Consider the following 18,422-nt stretch of genomic DNA (forward strand, 5'->3'; position numbering starts at 1 on the left):
GAAGCTATAGTACATAGTGTATGTACTATAAGTTATGTAGATGCTAGGACACAGCTCAACCCTCAGCATGCTGATATCTAACCCCTGTCAATCAAGGGGAGTGGGGTGTGCAGAGCAGAGGTGGTGTTACAAAGCAGTGCTCAAATGATTCAGCCCTGCATTCTGTTGCTCAAACTTTATATGTATAAAAGTGAAGATATCTCGCCAGCAATTTAACATACAGACAAATCCCGCTTGAATTATCTAAGCCAGTTTTGAGAATTTCATGTGACACAATCATACTACATGTTGTAAATTTTGTTATTTTTACCCTTTTTTTTTTTTTTTTTTTTTTTTTTTTTTTTTTTTAAATCCTAAATTGATCGAAAATAGTGAAATTTAGCAAAATGTTAATTTATCTGCTTTTAAGACTAGGTATTAAAAATTATTTTGAAGTATCACTAACATTCACCATATGTCTACTTTGTTTATCTCGCTACAGTATACTGAAACTCGAGATGAGCTTAAAAAGACTCAAGAAGAACTTGAGCAGCAGAAGCAGAGGGTAGAAAAGCTGGAAAGTGATATTTCTTTACTAGAAGACAAGGTATAATTGTAGTCCTCTTCATAACCTGATATCGCATACATTGCTCATGATTAAACCTTTCCAGAGGCATACTCAATGTTATGGGTTTTTTTTTTTTTTTTTCCCCTTCTTTCCAAAAAGTCGTCTTCACTAGAGAGAGAGTTGGAAGAAAAGGTTCATATACTGAACAAATCTCTAGAAGACAGACAAGTTTTTGACCAGTCTAAACAAGATCTGACTTCTGAATTGGAGCAGGTTTCTGAGGCCTTAAAGAACAAGGAGCTGGACTTGAAACAAGCTGAGAATGAAAAAGAAGCAGCGTCTCAGAAAATATTAGAACTCTCCAACAAAATACAAAGTATTACACAAGAAAGGGATGACCTGCAGCATTCCAAAGAAAACCTAGAAAAAGAGGTACATTTTTGGATAGTTTTTTTTTTTTTTCTAACGTCCCTCTTTACCAAAACCCTTTATGCCATTACTTTGTGCACTGTATGCTGTTGGTCTGCCTAATGGGGTCAACATTGAGCACAAAACTTCATAAGACAGCTTTAGACCAAACTTGCTATTGCATATGTTCTCAGTTGGGAATACATTGGTGACTGGCAATGGGCTTATCTACTGCAGAAAATGTGGTATGCCCAACCCTCTCCTGACTTCAGGGGAGCATTGGCACACCACCATATACATTAGCTGGTCGAGCTGAAATTGACAAGTTATGTTGACATACATCTAAAATATATATGGGCCACCTTTAGAAGTTCTAAGAGACACAGGGCTAGTCTTGCACATATTGCAAAAAAGAGCAGCACTCCAACGCAGGGTAAAATAAAATCCCAAAAATGTATTCACCCATGGTGTAGCGACAGTTTGGCTCTACAATTGATCCTTTCTCAATTGTAGAGCCGAAACGTCGCTACACCATGGGTGAACACATTTTTTGTATTTTATTTTATCCTGCGTTGGAGTGCTGCTCTTTTTTGCATACTATATTTGGGTAAGCTATAGTCCCCAGAGCGTGCACCCGGCTATTTCCAACTTAGATCGGTGCTGCCTCCCATTTTGTCTTTAATTAATTATATATTTATTTACATATATTTATTAACGGCATTGAATTTCTTTGGGTTGCCTAGCAACATCTTAAATTCCAAGTTCCTGTAGTTTCTTTAAGATGGTAGCACTCAAAAGTGCACTTGCTTAACTCTGCATCTGAATGCTCAATAAAAAAAACAACTTGAGGGTCTTTTAATATATTTAACGTAACTTGGCTTAGTGGTTAGCACTGGTGCCTTGCAGCACTGGGGACCTAGTTTCCTCCTAAAGACCTACTGATAGGTAATCTAGATTGTGTGTCCCATTGGAGATGGCAAGTGATAATGTTTGTGAAGTGCTGCAGAATTGTTGGTCCTTTGTAAGTAATATAAATATAGATCTCTTCATGTAATGCTATATATTCAGGGTTACATAATAGCTGGATCCATCACTTTTAATTGGAAGGTTTGTCTTTTCCACGATTATTGGTCCCAAGTTGTGTAAACAAGCTTTCCGTAGACTGAACCTATGAAGGTCATCATCTGTATCCAAAGCTCATGACCTGCAAAAATGCAAGACCTCCCTGTCTGACCTTATTAGAATCTGAAAGCTCCATGTTATAGAGCAGAAGAAGCTGAGCAGGTATGTATTTTTATAGGAAAAGATTCAGTAATGCCTGTAACTTAAACTTTTAGTTCTTGTGGTTTTTTTTCTTTTTTTTTCTTGCCTCCTCTGAAGAATTATCGGTACAAGTAGAACGTAATATCAGTGACTGACGGCTATCACTTCATGCACACAATGCTATTAAACGCCTCCCTCCTCTACAGATGGGTATTCAAAGGAGGTAGAAAAAGCAAAGATATATAAAAGTACAAATTACAGGTGTGCATAAGTGTACATACAGAGATAGCCGTCAGTCACTGATATCACATTCTCCCTGTACAGATGGCTCTTCAGAGGAAGTGAAAGCAAGAAGTAAAAGTATAACAGGTTTTACTAAATCTTTTCCCTCAAAAGTGTTATAGAGCAGGAGGAGCTGAGCAGATTGATATACAAGCTGTTTTCAGATTGCACTGCATTTTGTGTTGACAGGTCCTCTTAGAATTGTACCTGAGTGGCCTAATTGCTTGCATGATAAGAAAAAGCCCAATGTCACCATTTTATCACAGTCAATTTATTAATTATTGGATTCGGAAATGTTGCCTTAACGACTCCACAGCCCTGGTTACAGGCTGTCTTTAAATCCGTTGGGCTTTCCCTCAAGCTTTCTCTGAAATCTGTCCAAATGCTTTCTCCTGTTTTTTTAATCAGGCAAGGACATTAAGAGATGACATACAGCAACTACAACAGGAGTATGCCATCTTAGCTAATGGACAGAGTCTGAAGAGTAGCCAATTGGATGAGCTGGAAACTGGGATCCAACAGCTGCAAGAGAAGCTGCACCTCAATGAGGCTTCCACCAAACAGCTGGAGGATGATAAAGTTGCACTAGAGAAGCAGTCACAGCAGTATGAGCTGGAGGTGGCATCTCTTCGCCAAGAACAGGAGCAGTTCCAGCAGCTGCTTCAAAGGGCACGTAGTGAAAAAGAGAACATATATGCCAGTTTGCAAGATCAAGAAAAAGCGGTAAGTATACAAAAAATCCATGTTACTACCTCACATGTAATAAAACAAATAGGTTCACATTGGCAGGCTCGTGATCGCAATGCTGTTGTCTGGTTTTTATTCCCCTTGTATTTCTGATGTATATTTTTTTTATTTCAAAATTGCTGTCGGTCTGCATAATTTATTTTCTCAATGTACAAAAGTATATAGGAAAAGAAAGGTATGTGTAGCAGATCTCCTAGCACCCCGACTGGGTACCTCCGTTGATGGATGCTCCTAGTGCTCCCCAAGGGCTCCAAGCACTCCGCTCGACACCGTAACCACCACAGACCCCACGAACCGCTGCAGCTTGGTTATGGTCTACTAATGTACACAAACCCCCCTCTGCCTGTGATGCACTTAACAAAATACAATGGGCATTGTCTGTGACGCAATTAACTTAGTCACTCACAGGCAGAAAAACGCATGTTTTTGCTAAAACACTGAAAATGCCTCAAAACTGTACACATCCCCATAAATTATACATCCATGGATGGCTCTGATCTGGGCAAACAATATATACAAAAGTCACCCACATCCAAGCAGGGGTTCCCGAATTCCATGGAAGTCATATTTGACCTACCACAAGCATGGCTTTCCTGCCCAAAACTGTTCCACAGATTTAGGCTGTGCAGCTTGTCTATCTTCTGCTTCAAAGTTAGTATATGGGCCATAATCCTGAGGCAAGAGACTGGCAAACGGGCCCCTACAAAACCCAGTGGCGATGTTATTTTTGCCGCAGTATGCAAATTAGTTTTTCCTCTAAATGCCACCAGATGTATGGCAGCTATCCTATAAGTAGTTGTTCAACCCTTTGAATAGGCTTTGAGACATGACTTGGATATTAAGTAAGCCAGCCTCTCATCTGCAGACATCTGTTTCGGGGTGATTGCCCCTCATCAGTGCAGAGTGGAGTACTGGGTGAGAGGCCAAGTCAGGATTTGGGGGGTACGATCTCTCTTTTGGGGGGAGAGCGCCTTAATCGGCGTGAACGGACTTATAGGCCATACATGCTCCTCTGGAATTCTGCTTTCTGCAGATGAGGTGCTGGCTTATTTAATATCGGTCATGTCTCAAGGCCTATTTATAGGGTTGAACAACGACTTGTAGGATAGCTGCCTCACATCTCGTGGCAGTAGAGCTTGTTAAGAGCTCATTTGCATCCCTTTCTTCCTATATATGAATATGTAATAGTTTTAAAATTCCCTCTGGTTCACAATTTGAAACGAAATCTAAAGTGGAGCTAAACTGCTGTCAGATGTGCGACCAGATAACTAATCTGGGTATGAGCTCTCATATTCCATTGCCCTCTGATAGTGAGAAACCAGCAAAATTCTGAAACTAGATTGACATAATGTAAAATTTTACTTTTAGATTGATTTAAAAATTACTTTAGTTGTTTTGTAACCATTTCCAAAATGTCATACTTAAAATGTCATGCTTTCACCCACAATTGGCAGGATGAGTTATACCCTATTTATTTGTTTGCTGAATTCTTTCACTCATTAATTTTATTAGTAAAAAATAAAAATGTCATTTATTTATTTTTCTCGGTACATGACAACCTAAAATAAAATTCATGAAGATTAAACTTTAATGCATATGTACCCCAAAATACTGTAGTATGAAAAATCATATGGCAGTGTTGTTGCAAACCTCAGGTATACATACTGGAATGCCAAGATGGGGAAATAATAAAGTTTTGTAAACTGTGACTGCTGTGTATGAACGGTAACTTACCTGTTCTCTAGCAGCTGTACATTAAATGGTCTGATGGGTTTATTTGCACAGCTACAAGAAGAGCTGAGGTCTTTGCAAACAGAACTTGAGGCTGTGAAGATGGAGCGCGATGAGAACAAGGCGCATCTAGTTGAGAAAGTTAATGAAGCTAATGAAATGCTACAGAAAATTTCTTCTCTGGAAGAGCAAAAGCAGCAGGTAAGTTTGCTGCCATTTCAAACTTGGTTACCACTTGATAGGGGGTTATGAGAAGGGGATCCCAGTGTCCCTCATTTGAATAAAATGGTGGTCGAGCGTGTGTATATATTTGCAGTATGGTTCCTGAGTTAATGGATTATTTTATTTCAAATTAAAGACTATAGATACCTTCAGGGAATTTTTTCTGGTTGCATTTTATTCATTTTGGGCTAAAAATCTTCTTTTTTTTTTTTTTTTTTCCAGTTGGTCTTTATTAAAAATGGTCATCAGTTTTTGGAGATGCACAGGTTTAAAGATCTTTCGTGTGAAGAGTATAATTTCTCAGTCCCATCACCAGACTGTTGACCTCATAAACACTCATTGAAGGCATATTTATATTCGTTTTGTGTTTTTGAGGTCAGAAGATCAGAGATGAGGCCAAGGGCCCTTACACACGACCTTATGCCCTCCGAGATATACGGTCTATGAGTGGGCCATATGTCCCAGAGCGACATTGATCGGGAGCATACAGCATCATAGATTACAGTGATGCTGTAGATTACAATTATGCTTCGGGCCGCCAGTGGGGGCTATGTCCCGCACTCGTATGATCTTATGAGTGTGGGACAATAGTCCCGTGGGCAGCCCGACATGCACAGCATCATTGTAATCTATGATGCTGTGTGCTCCCGTGCGCACGATCAATACCGCTCCAGGACATATGTCCCACTCACGGAGCGTATAATTTGGAGGGCATACGGTCGTGTGCAAGGGCCCTTAACATGAGCCGTCAGCTGACGGGACGGAGAAGGGATACTCTATACCCTGACAGATTTCTAACAGTTGTTTAAAACTATTTTTAATGAAGACCAATAAAAGAAAAAGGGTTTTAGCCCAAACTGAGTAAAATGCAGTCATAAAAAAAATTGCCCTGAAAGGGGTCCATAGCCTTATATATTAGATTGTTTGTTTGTCTTGTGCTGATCCTGATATATTGTTAACTAATTTATTCAAGGAGTTAACAGATGAAAAGATGAAGTACTTTAAACTGTGTGAAAAGGTAGATCTCCAGGAGAAAGAAATTACAGTTTTGCGTTTAGTACAGAGCGAACCTACACAAGAAGATGAACTAGCGGAACGTACTGAAGTTGCGGAAAGAAAGACTCAAGAATGGCAGGTAACTGTCTGTTTACAGGTTGTAAGGCAGGAATTACTAGTGGCTGGCTTAATTAATTATTGCAATTATTCTTATATATAGGATCTTATGGTGAACATTTCTACTGTATACTCAAATCATCACAGTCTGCTGACCAACCTCTCCAGTGATCTTCAAAGTGAAACTGAAGCTCAAAAACAGTCAATGGGTGTTATAAAAGAATCTCTCTCGTCAACGCTCTCGAAGGCCTTTGGAAATCTGGAAACTGAACACACCAAGCTAAATTCTCAAATGCAAACTCTTCTCAACAGGTTTAAGGTAAAGTTCTAGTCGGGGCTTTTTTTCTTTGAGAAAAGGTGGTGGAACTCGACCCCCAGCTCCTCCTCCCAGTCCCTCCCCGCTGATACATCGCAGCCTGCGATGCTGGAGCATGGCAGGCTGCCATGTCAAAAGCTGGCGGAACGCCATTCCGGTGCCTTCCGCCAGAAAAAAAGCCCTGGTTCTAGTCTATAATGGTTTAAGCTCCTAGGGGTGTGTCAGAAGGTACATATTTGGATTCTGCACATCCAGCTGGTAGAGAGCGCTTGGGACAATGCCTTCTGGGATAAAACGCTCTTCACATTTGCTTCTTGTTAAGTAGCAGGGAATACACGGTTGCGATGACATGTAAAGGTAACTGATATGCAACTTTTACCCACTGATAAGCATAGTGAGGAAGCTGTAAGCCCCTTCGTAGTTTCCACTAGTACTGCCACTCTGCCCCGTGCAATTAAAGGGACACTAACCTCAAAGTATCTTTAGATATGATCGGGCATGTTACTGCATGTATTTTCTGTACTGGCCTTTTAACTTTCTGCCTGTATCGACTTTGCAAATTGACCAGGGAAGGGTGAATTCATAACTGCTCCACACCTCCGCTATGAATACTGTTCATGTATGCCCTCCCACTTCTGGAGGACATCATTGGACAGGAGAATGAAACGGTGACACTCTTGCGTGTTACTATGTTTTTACATAGCATGTCCCCTATAAAGCAGTGCAATTGTAACCATGAGAATAGTAAAGGGAACCTGTCACCATTTTGTGTATAGAGCTGAGGACATGGGTTGCTAGATGGCCACTCGCACATCCACAATACCCAGTCCCCATAGCTCTGTGTGCTTTTATTGTGTAAAAAAAACGATTTGATACATATGCAAATTAACATAAGTCATATCTTACTTGTGTGACCAGAGAAGAGTCATATTTTCAAGCTCTGACTCATCTCGGGTTAATTTGCATATGTATCAAATTGTTTAATTACCCAATAAAAGCACACAGAGCTATGGGGACTGGGTATTGCGGATGTGCTAGCGGCCATCTAGCAACCAATGTCCTCAGCTCTATACACAAAATCCAGGTGACAGGTTCCCTTTAAGCTTGTGTACTGGTAGTAATAAGTACTCTGAGCTCCGATTGCACAGCTTTTACAATATACTATGGGCAGCATCATTGGAGCACTTCCAGTGTTTATTACCTGCACATATACTCTTATGTTCCTATGGCTCTGATAGCACCGCATTATATAGAGGGTTCCTCATATAAATGCATTGCGATTAGAGACATTAATATATTTGCATGTGTGCACAGGATGGCAATGAATTTACATGTAAGGCCCCCATAAAAAGCTGTGTGATCGGAGCTCCCCTAAAATCGCGTTCACTTGCTGATGACTGTCTGGAGCCCCCTTCTCGATATTGGCACCGGGAGCCTCACCGATCACAATAATTGGTGCCCCATTGCCCGTGGAGCAACCACAAAATGAACTGAGCAGCTGGTGGGGCAGGATGCAGGTTTCCTGGCCTTGATCATAGTTGAGAAGACGGGTTCGGAGAATCCTCTGGCTCTTAGAACACTGCTTCAACAGACATGCCTTTAAACTCAGCAAAGACCTTTGGGAGCGGGGAGCCCCCTGTAGAGGAAGAGGTTAGTTTGCCAAGAGGGGACAAGAGACTCATACCACATCTGCCAAGGCATGTCTGGAGCAACTAGGATGATGAGCAGTCCCTCAGTCCGATATGTTCTGGTGGACCAAGGCAGAAGTTAAAGGGGAGGGAACATATAAGGGAATGATGAGCTGGAAGCAAAAGGGATTGTAGGGGCTAGGGAGGGGTTGGCCTGTGCTGTGTTCTCCTCTTCGATTTCCTCCTTCAGTGTACTGCCTCTTGGTGAGGGTTACACTGGTAGGGTTTGGTTACCAAAGTGTGAACCCTGGGCTGGCAGGAGACAGTTTTGGTGATGTGAGGTGGGAAAGGAACTGTGGTTTTGTGGTCCTCCAGTTCCCCCCCTTAGCTTAGGTGAAAACAGGGAGCTGTGCTGTCTGCAAAACAGGTTCCAAAATAATAAAAAAAATATATATACATTTTGCAGACCTGTATGAGACCCTGCACTAAAACCAATTTAGCTTAGTCCCTATGGGAAGGCTGTAGCTGGAGCGAAAGTGCAGGAAAACGCCATCATTGGTGTGCACCCCAAGCATAGTTTTAGAAATGTTAATGGTTTCTTTGTTTCATAGATCGTATACAGGAACGCAGTAGTCAAACAGGAACATTCCAGTGTTGTCCAGAACTATGAGACCGAACTGCGTGCAGTGCAAAAGAAGAATGACGAGCTGCTTCTTCGATGTCAGTCTCTTGAACAGCGTGGTACAAAATGGTGTAAATGTGCAGCAGAGGACCTTAAGTTTTGTGAACTTGAATTCCTGAGCCAGCTGATCACTAATAAAATTGAGGTGATGAAGGTATGTATGCCACCAGACTGCATCTTATTAATGAATTGGGCTCGATCCACACGAACTTGTGCTGCGATGCACATACATTCATTACTGGTAATCGCCCTGCAACTGCAGTGTCTAACCAGTGCCATTGGCAGGAATCCACATGCTCTAACACCCTGATAAGATTTGCCACTTAAGGATTCATTTTTTATTTTTCTTCTTAACTTAACCGCTTGCCGCCACGCTAACGCCGAAAGGCGTCATCGCGGCAGCTCTCCCAGGCTACGCTAACGCCAATAGGCGTCATCTCGCGTGAGCTGAGATTTCCTGTGAACGCGCGCACGTTCACAGGAACGGAAGGTAAGCGAGTGGATCTCCAGCCTGCCAGCGGCAATCGCTCGCTGGCAGGCTGGAGATGTGATTTTTTTAACCCCTAACAGGTATATTAGACGCTGTTTTGATAACAGCGTCTAATATACCTGGTCCTCTGGTGGTCCCTTTTGTTAGGATCGACCACCAGAGGACTCGGGTAGCTCACTAAAGTAGCACCAAACACCACTACACTACACTACACCCCCCCCCTGTCACTTATTAACCCTTTATAAACCACTGATCAGCCCATATAGACTCCCTGATCACCCCCCCCTGTCATTGATCACCCCCCCTGTCATTGATCACCCCCCCTGTCATTGATCACCCCCCCCTGTCATTGATCACCCCCCCCTGTCATTGATCACCCCCCCTGTCATTGATCACCCCCCCTGTCATTGATCACCCCCCCTGTCATTGATCACCCCCCTGTAAGGCTCCATTCAGAGGTCCGTATGATTTTTACGGATCCACGGATACATGGATCGGATCCGCAAAACTCATACGGACGTCTGAATGGAGCCTTACAGGGGGGTGATCAATGACAAGGGGGTGATCACGCATATAGACTTCCTGATCACTTCCCTGTCATTGATCACCCCCCTGTAAGGCTCCATTCAGACGTCCGTATGATTTTTACGGATCCACGGATACATGGATCGGATCCGCAAAGCACATACGGACGTCTGAATGGAGCCTTACAGGGGGGTGATCAATGACAAGGGGGTGATCACGCATATAGACTTCCTGATCACTTCCCTGTCATTGATCACCCCCCTGTCATTGATCACCCCCCTGTAAGGCTCCATTCAGACGTCCGTATGATTTTTACGGATCCACGGATACATGGATCGGATCCGCAAAGCACATACGGACGTCTGAATGGAGCCTTACAGGGGGGTGATCAGTGACAGGGGGGGGTGATCACCCCATATACACTCCCTGATCACCCCCCTGTCATTGATCACCCCCCTGTAAGGCTCCATTCAGACGTCCGTATGATTTTTTACGGATCCACGGATCGGATCCGCAAAACACATGCGGACGTCTGAATGGAGCCTTACAGGGGGGTGATCAATGACAGAGGGGTGATCACCCATATAGACTCCCTGATCACCTCCGTCATTGATCACCCCCCTGTAAGGCTCCATTCAGACGTCCGCATGTGTTTTGCGGATCCGATCCATGTATCCGTGGATCCGTAAAAAATCATATGGACGTCTGAATGGAGCCTTACAGGGGGGTGATCAATGACGGAGGTGATCAGGGAGACTATTTGGGTGATCACCCCTCTGTCATTGATCACCCCCCTGTAAGGCTCCATTCAGACGTCCACATGTGTTTTGCAGATCCGATCCATGTATCCGTGGATTCGTAAAAAATCATATGGACGTCTGAATGGAGCCTTACAGGGGGGTGATCAATGACAGGGGGGTGATCACCCCATATAGATTCCCTGATCACCCCCCTGTCATTGATCACCCCCTGTAAGGCTCCATTTAGACATTTTTTTGGGCACAAGTTAGCGGAAATTTTTTTTGTTTTGGTTTTTTCTTACAAAGTCTCATATTCCACTAACTTGTGTCAAAAAATAAAATCTCACATGAACTCACCATACCCCTCACGGAATCCAAATGCGTAAATTTTTTTAGACATTTATATTCCAGACTTCTTCTGACGCTGTAGGGCCCCTAAAATGCCAGGGCAGTATAAGTACCCCACATGTGACCCCATTCCGGAACGAAGACACCCCAAGGTATTCCATGAGGGGCATATTGAGTCCATGAAAGATTGAAATTTTTGTCCCAAGTTAGCGGAAAGGGAGACTTTGTGACAAAATACAAAAAAAATCAATTTCCGCTAACTTGTGCCAAAAAAAAAAATTCTAGGAACTCGCCATGCCCCTCACGGAATACCTTAGGGTGTCTTCTTTCCAAAATGGGGTCACATGTGGGGTATTTATACTGCCCTGGCTTTTTAGGGGCCCGAAAGTGTGAGAAGAAGTCTGGGATCCAAATGTCTAAAAATGCCCTCCTAAAAGGAATTTGGGCCGCTTTGCGCATCTAGGCTGCAAAAAAGTGTCACACATGTGGTATCGCCGTACTCAGGAGAAGTTGGGGAATGTGTTTTGGGGTGTCATTTTACATATACCCATGCTGGGTGAGAAAAATATCTTGGTCAGATGCCAACTTTGTATAAAAAAATGGGAAAAGTTGTCTTTTGCAGAGATATTTCTCTCACCCAGCATGGGTATATGTAAAATGACACCCCAAAACACATTCCCCAACTTCTCCTGAGTACGGCGATACCAGATGTGTGTCACTTTTTTGCCGCCTAGGTGGGCAAAGGGGCCCACATTCCAAAGAGCACCTTTCAGATTTCACAGGTCCTTTTTTACACATTTTGATTTCAAACTACTTACCACACATTAGGGCCCCTAGAATGCCAGGGCAGTATAACTACCCCACAAGTGACCCCATTTTGGAAAGAAGACACCCCAAGGTATTCCGTGAGGGGCATGGCGAGTTCCTAGAATTTTTTTATTTTTTTACTTTTTTTTTTCCTTACAAAGTCTCATATTCCACTAACTTGTGACAAAAAATAAAAAATTCCAGGAACTCGCCATGCCCCATCACGGAATACCTTGGGGTGTCTTCTTTCCAAAATGGGGTCACTTGTGGGGGGTACTTATACTGCCCTGGCAATTTAGGGGCCCTAATGTGTGCGAAGTAGTTTGAAATCAAAATCTGTAAAAAATGGCCGGTGAAATCCTAAAGGTGCTCTTTGGAATGTGGGCCCCTTTGCCCACCTAGGCTGCAAAAAAGTGTCACACATCTGGTATCGCCGTACTCAGGAGAAGTTGGGCAATGTGTTTTGGGGTGTCATTTTACATATACCCATGCTGGGTGATATAAATATCTTGGTCAAATGCCAACTGTGTATTAAAAAAAATGGGAAAAGTTGTCTTTTGCTGAGATATTTCTCTCACCCAGCATGGGTATATGTAAAATGACACCCCAAAACACATTCCCCAACTTCTCCTGAGTACGGCGATACCAGATGTGTGTCACTTTTTTGCCGCCTAGGTGGGCAAAGGGGCACACATTCCAAAGAGCACCTTTTGGATTTCACAGGCCATTTTTTACACATTTTGATTTCAAACTACTAACCACACATTAGGGCCCCTAGAATGCCAGGGCAGTATAACTACCCCACAAGTGACCCCATTTTGGAAAGAAGACACCCCAAGGTATTTCGTGATGGGCATAGTGAGTTCATGGAAGTTTTTATTTTTTGTCACAAGTTAGTGGAATATGAGACTTTGTAAGAAAAAAAAAAAAAATAATAATAAATCATCATTTTCCGCTAACTTGTGACAAAAAATAAAAAGTTCTATGAACTCACTATGCCCATCAGCGAATACCTTAGGGTGTCTACTTTCCGAAATGGGGTCATTTGTGGGGTGTTTGTACTGTCTGGGCATTGTAGAACCTCAGGAAACATGACAGGTGCTCAGAAAGTCAGAGCTGCTTCAAAAAGCGGAAATTCACATTTTTGTACCATAGTTTGTAAACGCTATAACTTTTACCCAAACATTTTTTTTTAATCAGACATTTAGAACAATAAATTTAGCGAAAAATTTATATATGGATGTCGTTTTTTTTTGCAAAATTTTACAACTGAAAGTGAAAAATGTCATTTTTTTGCAAAAAAATCGTTAAATTTCGATTAATAACAAAAAAAGTAAAAATGTCAGCAGCAATGAAATACCACCAAATGAAAGCTCTATTAGTGAGAAGAAAAGGAGGTAAAATTAATTTGGGTGGTAAGTTGCATGACCGAGCAATAAACCGCTAAAGTTGTGGAGTGCCGATTTGTAAAAAAAAGGGCCTGGTCACTAGGGGGGTATAAACCTGTGGTCCTTAAGTGGTTAATTATAATTGTGTAATTTTTTATTTTATTTATATGTTTAGCAAATTGAAGATTGCTTTTCCGAGGTTCAGGTTACTATAAAGAGTATAGAAACGGACCTTCAAGAAGAAATGAAATGCAAACAAGAATTCACGGTGTGGCTAGAAGATTTTAAAGGCTTACACTTGGACACGGAAAAGCTCCGTGATGGAGTGCTTCAGGAGAACAGACGGCTTGCTGGAGCAATTCAATATTTAACAAAGAAACTGAAGGTACCGTACATAATTGTGTTCATGATATAGTTTGGCAGATCAGTTTTTTATGGGTGGGGGGGCTTATTAGCTAAATTGGCCATTAAAGGGATTCTGTCAGTCCGATTTTTGATATTGAGATTTTGGTATCATCCTATTGGTCTCCATTATCTCATTAAAATATATTAGTTTAACCCACACTTGTCTCATTTTTGATAAAAAAAAAAAAACCTTTTATGTATGTTAATTACCTTCTTAACGTGCCCAAGGGGCTGTCCCCCCAGCAGTTTGTATCCAGCGCCACCCTGCTGTTAATTTATCCACTCCTCCCCAGCCTTTTTTTTTTTTTTCCCTCAGTGCTCCATAATCCCACCCATGCGCCGATGTCACTCGCTGAGGCTGCTGCCAGGACCCTGGATGTGTGGGATTATGGCGCACTGAGGAGAAAAAAAAAAAAGGCCAGAGAGGAGTGAATAAATTAACAGCAGGGCGGCGCTGGGCTCAGAGATACCGCAGAATACCGACCGGCGTGAGATTTCCACAGGGCTGGCAGAAGGATGTGAACGATGCCTGGCCCTGTCGATCAGAACTTGGAGAGAGGTGACAAAGGTGGGAGAATGGAGCCTCTAGGAGCAGTAGCAACGCCCCCCCCCCCCCCTCCCTGCTCCTATAGGCTAATTAGCATATTATAAAATAAAAGTTAGATTTCTGGCGTAACGGGGCAATAGATAAAAGTAGGAATAGTCTAGTTAGGTTTAGCTGACATTAGTGATGTGCTAATGTCAGCTAGCTTAATAGGGTTAAATCCGGTGACAGAAACCCTTTAAGCCTACTCAGAGATAAGGTATAACTGAAAGATTTGTACTTTTTTTTTTTTTTTTTTTTTTTTTCTTTGGGTGGTTTTGACCCACACCTGGCTTTGGCTCATAACTGATGTGTGAACTTGGCTTTAGTATCCAGCAAGTATGCTTGTGTATGCATTCATTGAGAAGTGAAGCAGCAACTAGTGTGCCTCTGATCACTGCCATAAAGCCTTTGTATGTCTCAATCAAACCTGATCATGGCATCCAAAAGGAGAAACCGCGCTTTGATTACTTCACATATATTTATATAGAAGCAGAGGAACGAAAAGAACTCCAGTGCTGGATTTGGCACATATCTGACACAAATGGAACATAACCGATTCCATTGACTATAATGGGATCCGCTTGGGTGAACATTTTTATAGCTGAGAAATGCATGCAGGACTTTTATCTTCTATATATAATCAAATTTATAATGGAGTCCCAAACAGAACCTTTGATGCAGAAGTGAAAGCAACCGTAGGAAGAAAAAAAAAACATTTTTATAATAAACTTTATAAATTATCAGTCCTAAGACAATATTATTTACACACCACAAATGTGTATATTTTTATTTATTTTTTTGTATACTGTAAAAAAAAAAAAAGATGCGGCAGAATAGCTTTTTCCCATAAAAAATGTGGGCAAATTTAAATGCTAATGTATAGGTACCACATTATGGCACTTACATAGAGTACAACTGATCCTACATGACACACAGCCTTCTACGGCTATGTTGAGCAAAAAATAAAGTAAGAAAAAAAAACGCCACAATCACTGCTGTCCTGAAGGGGTTGATGATTGATATGGGAACAAGCATGATCACTTGGCTGTTTCTCTACCTCATTTTCATGGTGAGCGACAGTGTGGTGGGACCACCAGAAATAAAAAAAATTTGCCCATACTGTGGAAAAAAACCTAAATGTAACTTGCCTGTCTTTAACGTTCTACTGAGTGATGAAGACAACTGTGCAGCATAGAAAGGCTTCTCAGCCTGCTCTTTTCTAACTGCCCCTGCCTCCTTACATGTGCCCTAGCTATCCCTGCCTATCTGACTTACCGCTGCAACTCTGGTGCTCTCGCACTAAACACCCTGGGAAGATACTGAGAAGAGCAGGACTGCTGTGATTTACGTCCCTGTATGCATATCGTACTATCTGGGCTAAGCACTGCGGCTGCAGTCCTCTTCATATATCCCCAGCGCTAAATGCCCAGAGAAGGGCAGGACTGCTGTGAGTTATGTCCCTGTATGCATACTATCTGGGCTAAGCACTGCGGCTGCAGTCCTCTTCTTATATTCCCAGCGCTAAACGCCCTGAGAAGAGCAGGACTGCTGTGATTTACGTCCCTGTATGCATACCGTACTATCTGGGCTAAGCACTGCGGCTGCAGTCCTCTTCTTATATTCCCAGCGCTAAACGCCCTGAGAAGGGCAGGACTGCTGTGATTTATGTCCCTGTATGCATACTATCGGGGCTAAGCACTGCGGCTGCAGTCCTCTTCATATATTCCCAGAGCTAAACGCCCTGAGAAGGGCAGGACTGCTGTGGGTGTGTTACTGTATGTCAGTTTTAACAGCACTGCGGCCCCAATCCTCTCCCTGTCTTGTGAACATTTCTGATGTATGTTTTTGGGTTACAGGCAATTGCTCAGTCTAAAACAAAGCAGGGCACTATGATGTATCTCAACAGTTTGGAAACAGACTTGCACGAGAAGAAGGGAAAACACAAGGAACTGCTGCAAAGGATGCAACAAATTGCACCATGTGGCGATTCTAGCATCTTAGAAGAAGAAAATTCCCAAATGCGTGAAACTCTGAAAAATGTCCAAGGGGAGTTAAAGGTATGGTATTTCCACGTGACTTAATAAAGAGGTTTATTAACCCCCAAGGTCCAGGCTTGTATTGGACCTTGGGGGCCATGCATTTATTTTTATTTTTTTCACATCTTAGTCCGAGCCATAAGTTTTTACGTCAATATAACTGTATTAGGGCTATTTGTATTTTCCAATAGCAACATTATTTAATATTTATTTGGGGTGGGATGCAAAAACGCCAATACTACCATTGTATTTTGGGGGCTTGGCTCTGTAATTTGATTGCATACACAGTGATTTGGGGATACCTAGCATTCTAAAGCAGTATAGCCTGTATGGGACCGATGGGGGAGGCCGTAAGGGTCCAGCTGTTGCAAGCACAGCTCCTGCGATCATCATGATGTACCTATGTCATAGTGCCTTAATGTGTGGCAAATTCTTTGTCATGGTGGATTAACGTCCCCTACAGGTCCCAAAAGTGCAGTTAATTTAATTTAAATTTATTATATTTTAAAAAGTATTACATAAAAAAACTTTCAAAATTTAGCAAATAAAAATATAATTGGTATTGCCACAAAGTCTAAATCTAAAAAAATCTAAAGTTTTTACCAATAAGAACTATAGCTTAAGTTATGGATGTCAGAACAGTTTTTCAAAGGTCTTATTTTTTTTAAAAGTAGCATTGCATTATAAAAACTACGGTATATACCTTTTGTGTCTCTGCAATTGTACTGACCTGCAGAGTAAGGTAAGCTTGTTTTTACCACTGTAAAACAATGTAAAAACAGTTTCTCCCCACAAAAATGTTTTCCTGTTTTTCAGTACTTTATATGGTAAATTAAATAGTGTCCTTTTTAAAAGTACAACTTTTCCAGCAAAAAAAAAAAGCCTTTATCCAGGTATGCGAACAAAAAGTAATGTTACAGGGGAAGAAAAACACACACATTGCCTGGGTCTTGAAAGGGTTAAAGTCCTCTTCTGGTCACTTATTCTATAAACTGCAATAGAATACTATTGCTGTCTATTCCTTCCTGCAAATGACGAGCCTTCACACAACTCCATCACTAAACATGATTTTTTTTATATATTTTTAATGTCTGTAAAAAAAAAAAATATATAAATATATATGTAATAAATGGCAGCACCAACCTTTGAGAATGGAAAATAGGGTGCAAGCTCTAATGGGAAAAGCGTCCCTAGATCATATGGAATAAAAAGTAGAGCAGCACTCCGATGTGCTGAACAGTCATTACAGCCCTAGCTGGACTTCTTGGGGAGTGTATTTTTCAAAATGGGGTAATTGTTTAGGGATCTTGACTGTACTGGTACTTCAGGGGTGCTTCAAAAGCTAAAAAGTGCTCCTTCCCGTCTGAGACCTGCAGTTTGCCCATACAGCTTTTCATCATTTGTAGGGTATTGATGTATTTGAGAGAAATTAAGTAGTCGTTTGTGGAGTGCTTTTTCTCCTTTTAGCTCTTGCAAAACATTTTGACCTAAAACTACATTTTATTAGAAAAATGCAACTTTTGTTTTTCACGCACCAATTGTAATACATTTGTGGGGTCACAATGCTCAATAAAACCCTAGAGGGGGGGTGTAGTTTCCACAATGATGTATTTGAGGGTTGTTTTGGCCTCAGATCTCTGCAAATACGGAATGGCGTCTGAAAAACAACCTAGTAATGGAGAGCCCCAAATTCCACACTGTGTATTCTAGAGTGTACATATGGGATACTGCAGAATTAGGGTCATAAATATTAGTTATTTCTAGTGTATCACCTGCTGTGTTCCCCAAAATATTGATTTTAAAATTAAAAATTGTATACAAAAAATATTTGTTGTAATTTTGTGTTCATTCTGGTTGACCAACTTCCTAAATGCCATTTTGAATACTTTGAAGGCTGCGGTTTTAAGAGGATATATTGAGGGGAATTTCTAATGGATAGGTTTCTCAAAGCCTCTTCAGAACTAAATTGGTTCCTTAATAATTCCAATGAGTAAGCAATATTTCTAATTATCTTGTAATTGATCTGATTTAATGTAGCACTGCTGCCATCATTGGCTGGCATCCTAGTCGCTTGGCAGTAATGAGGGCACTGCAGTTCTCACTGTTCTTTCCCGGTGTGTAGTGCAATGTTTCAGCCAATAACGTGCTGGAGATGACT

The 18,422-nt window shown here is 41.6% G+C and overlaps 1 protein-coding gene across 3 annotated transcripts in view; it reads left to right on the forward strand.

Annotated features, from left to right (window-relative positions):
• Positions 1–18,422, forward strand: part of LOC122944233 (centromere-associated protein E-like) — a 152,396-nt gene that overhangs the window by 113,007 nt on the left and 20,967 nt on the right. For all 3 annotated transcript variants that reach the window (XM_044302462.1, XM_044302471.1, XM_044302479.1), the window contains 9 exons: positions 482–586; positions 707–979; positions 2,909–3,223; positions 5,033–5,179; positions 6,174–6,335; positions 6,417–6,632; positions 8,869–9,093; positions 13,413–13,622; positions 16,085–16,285. In XM_044302462.1, coding sequence (XP_044158397.1) covers positions 482–586; positions 707–979; positions 2,909–3,223; positions 5,033–5,179; positions 6,174–6,335; positions 6,417–6,632; positions 8,869–9,093; positions 13,413–13,622; positions 16,085–16,285 — 1,854 coding nt within the window. The remainder of the gene's footprint in view (positions 1–481; positions 587–706; positions 980–2,908; positions 3,224–5,032; positions 5,180–6,173; positions 6,336–6,416; positions 6,633–8,868; positions 9,094–13,412; positions 13,623–16,084; positions 16,286–18,422) is intronic.

This window comes from Bufo gargarizans, chromosome 1 (genome assembly GCF_014858855.1).
Source record: "Bufo gargarizans isolate SCDJY-AF-19 chromosome 1, ASM1485885v1, whole genome shotgun sequence".
Taxonomy (NCBI): Eukaryota; Metazoa; Chordata; class Amphibia; order Anura; family Bufonidae; genus Bufo; species Bufo gargarizans.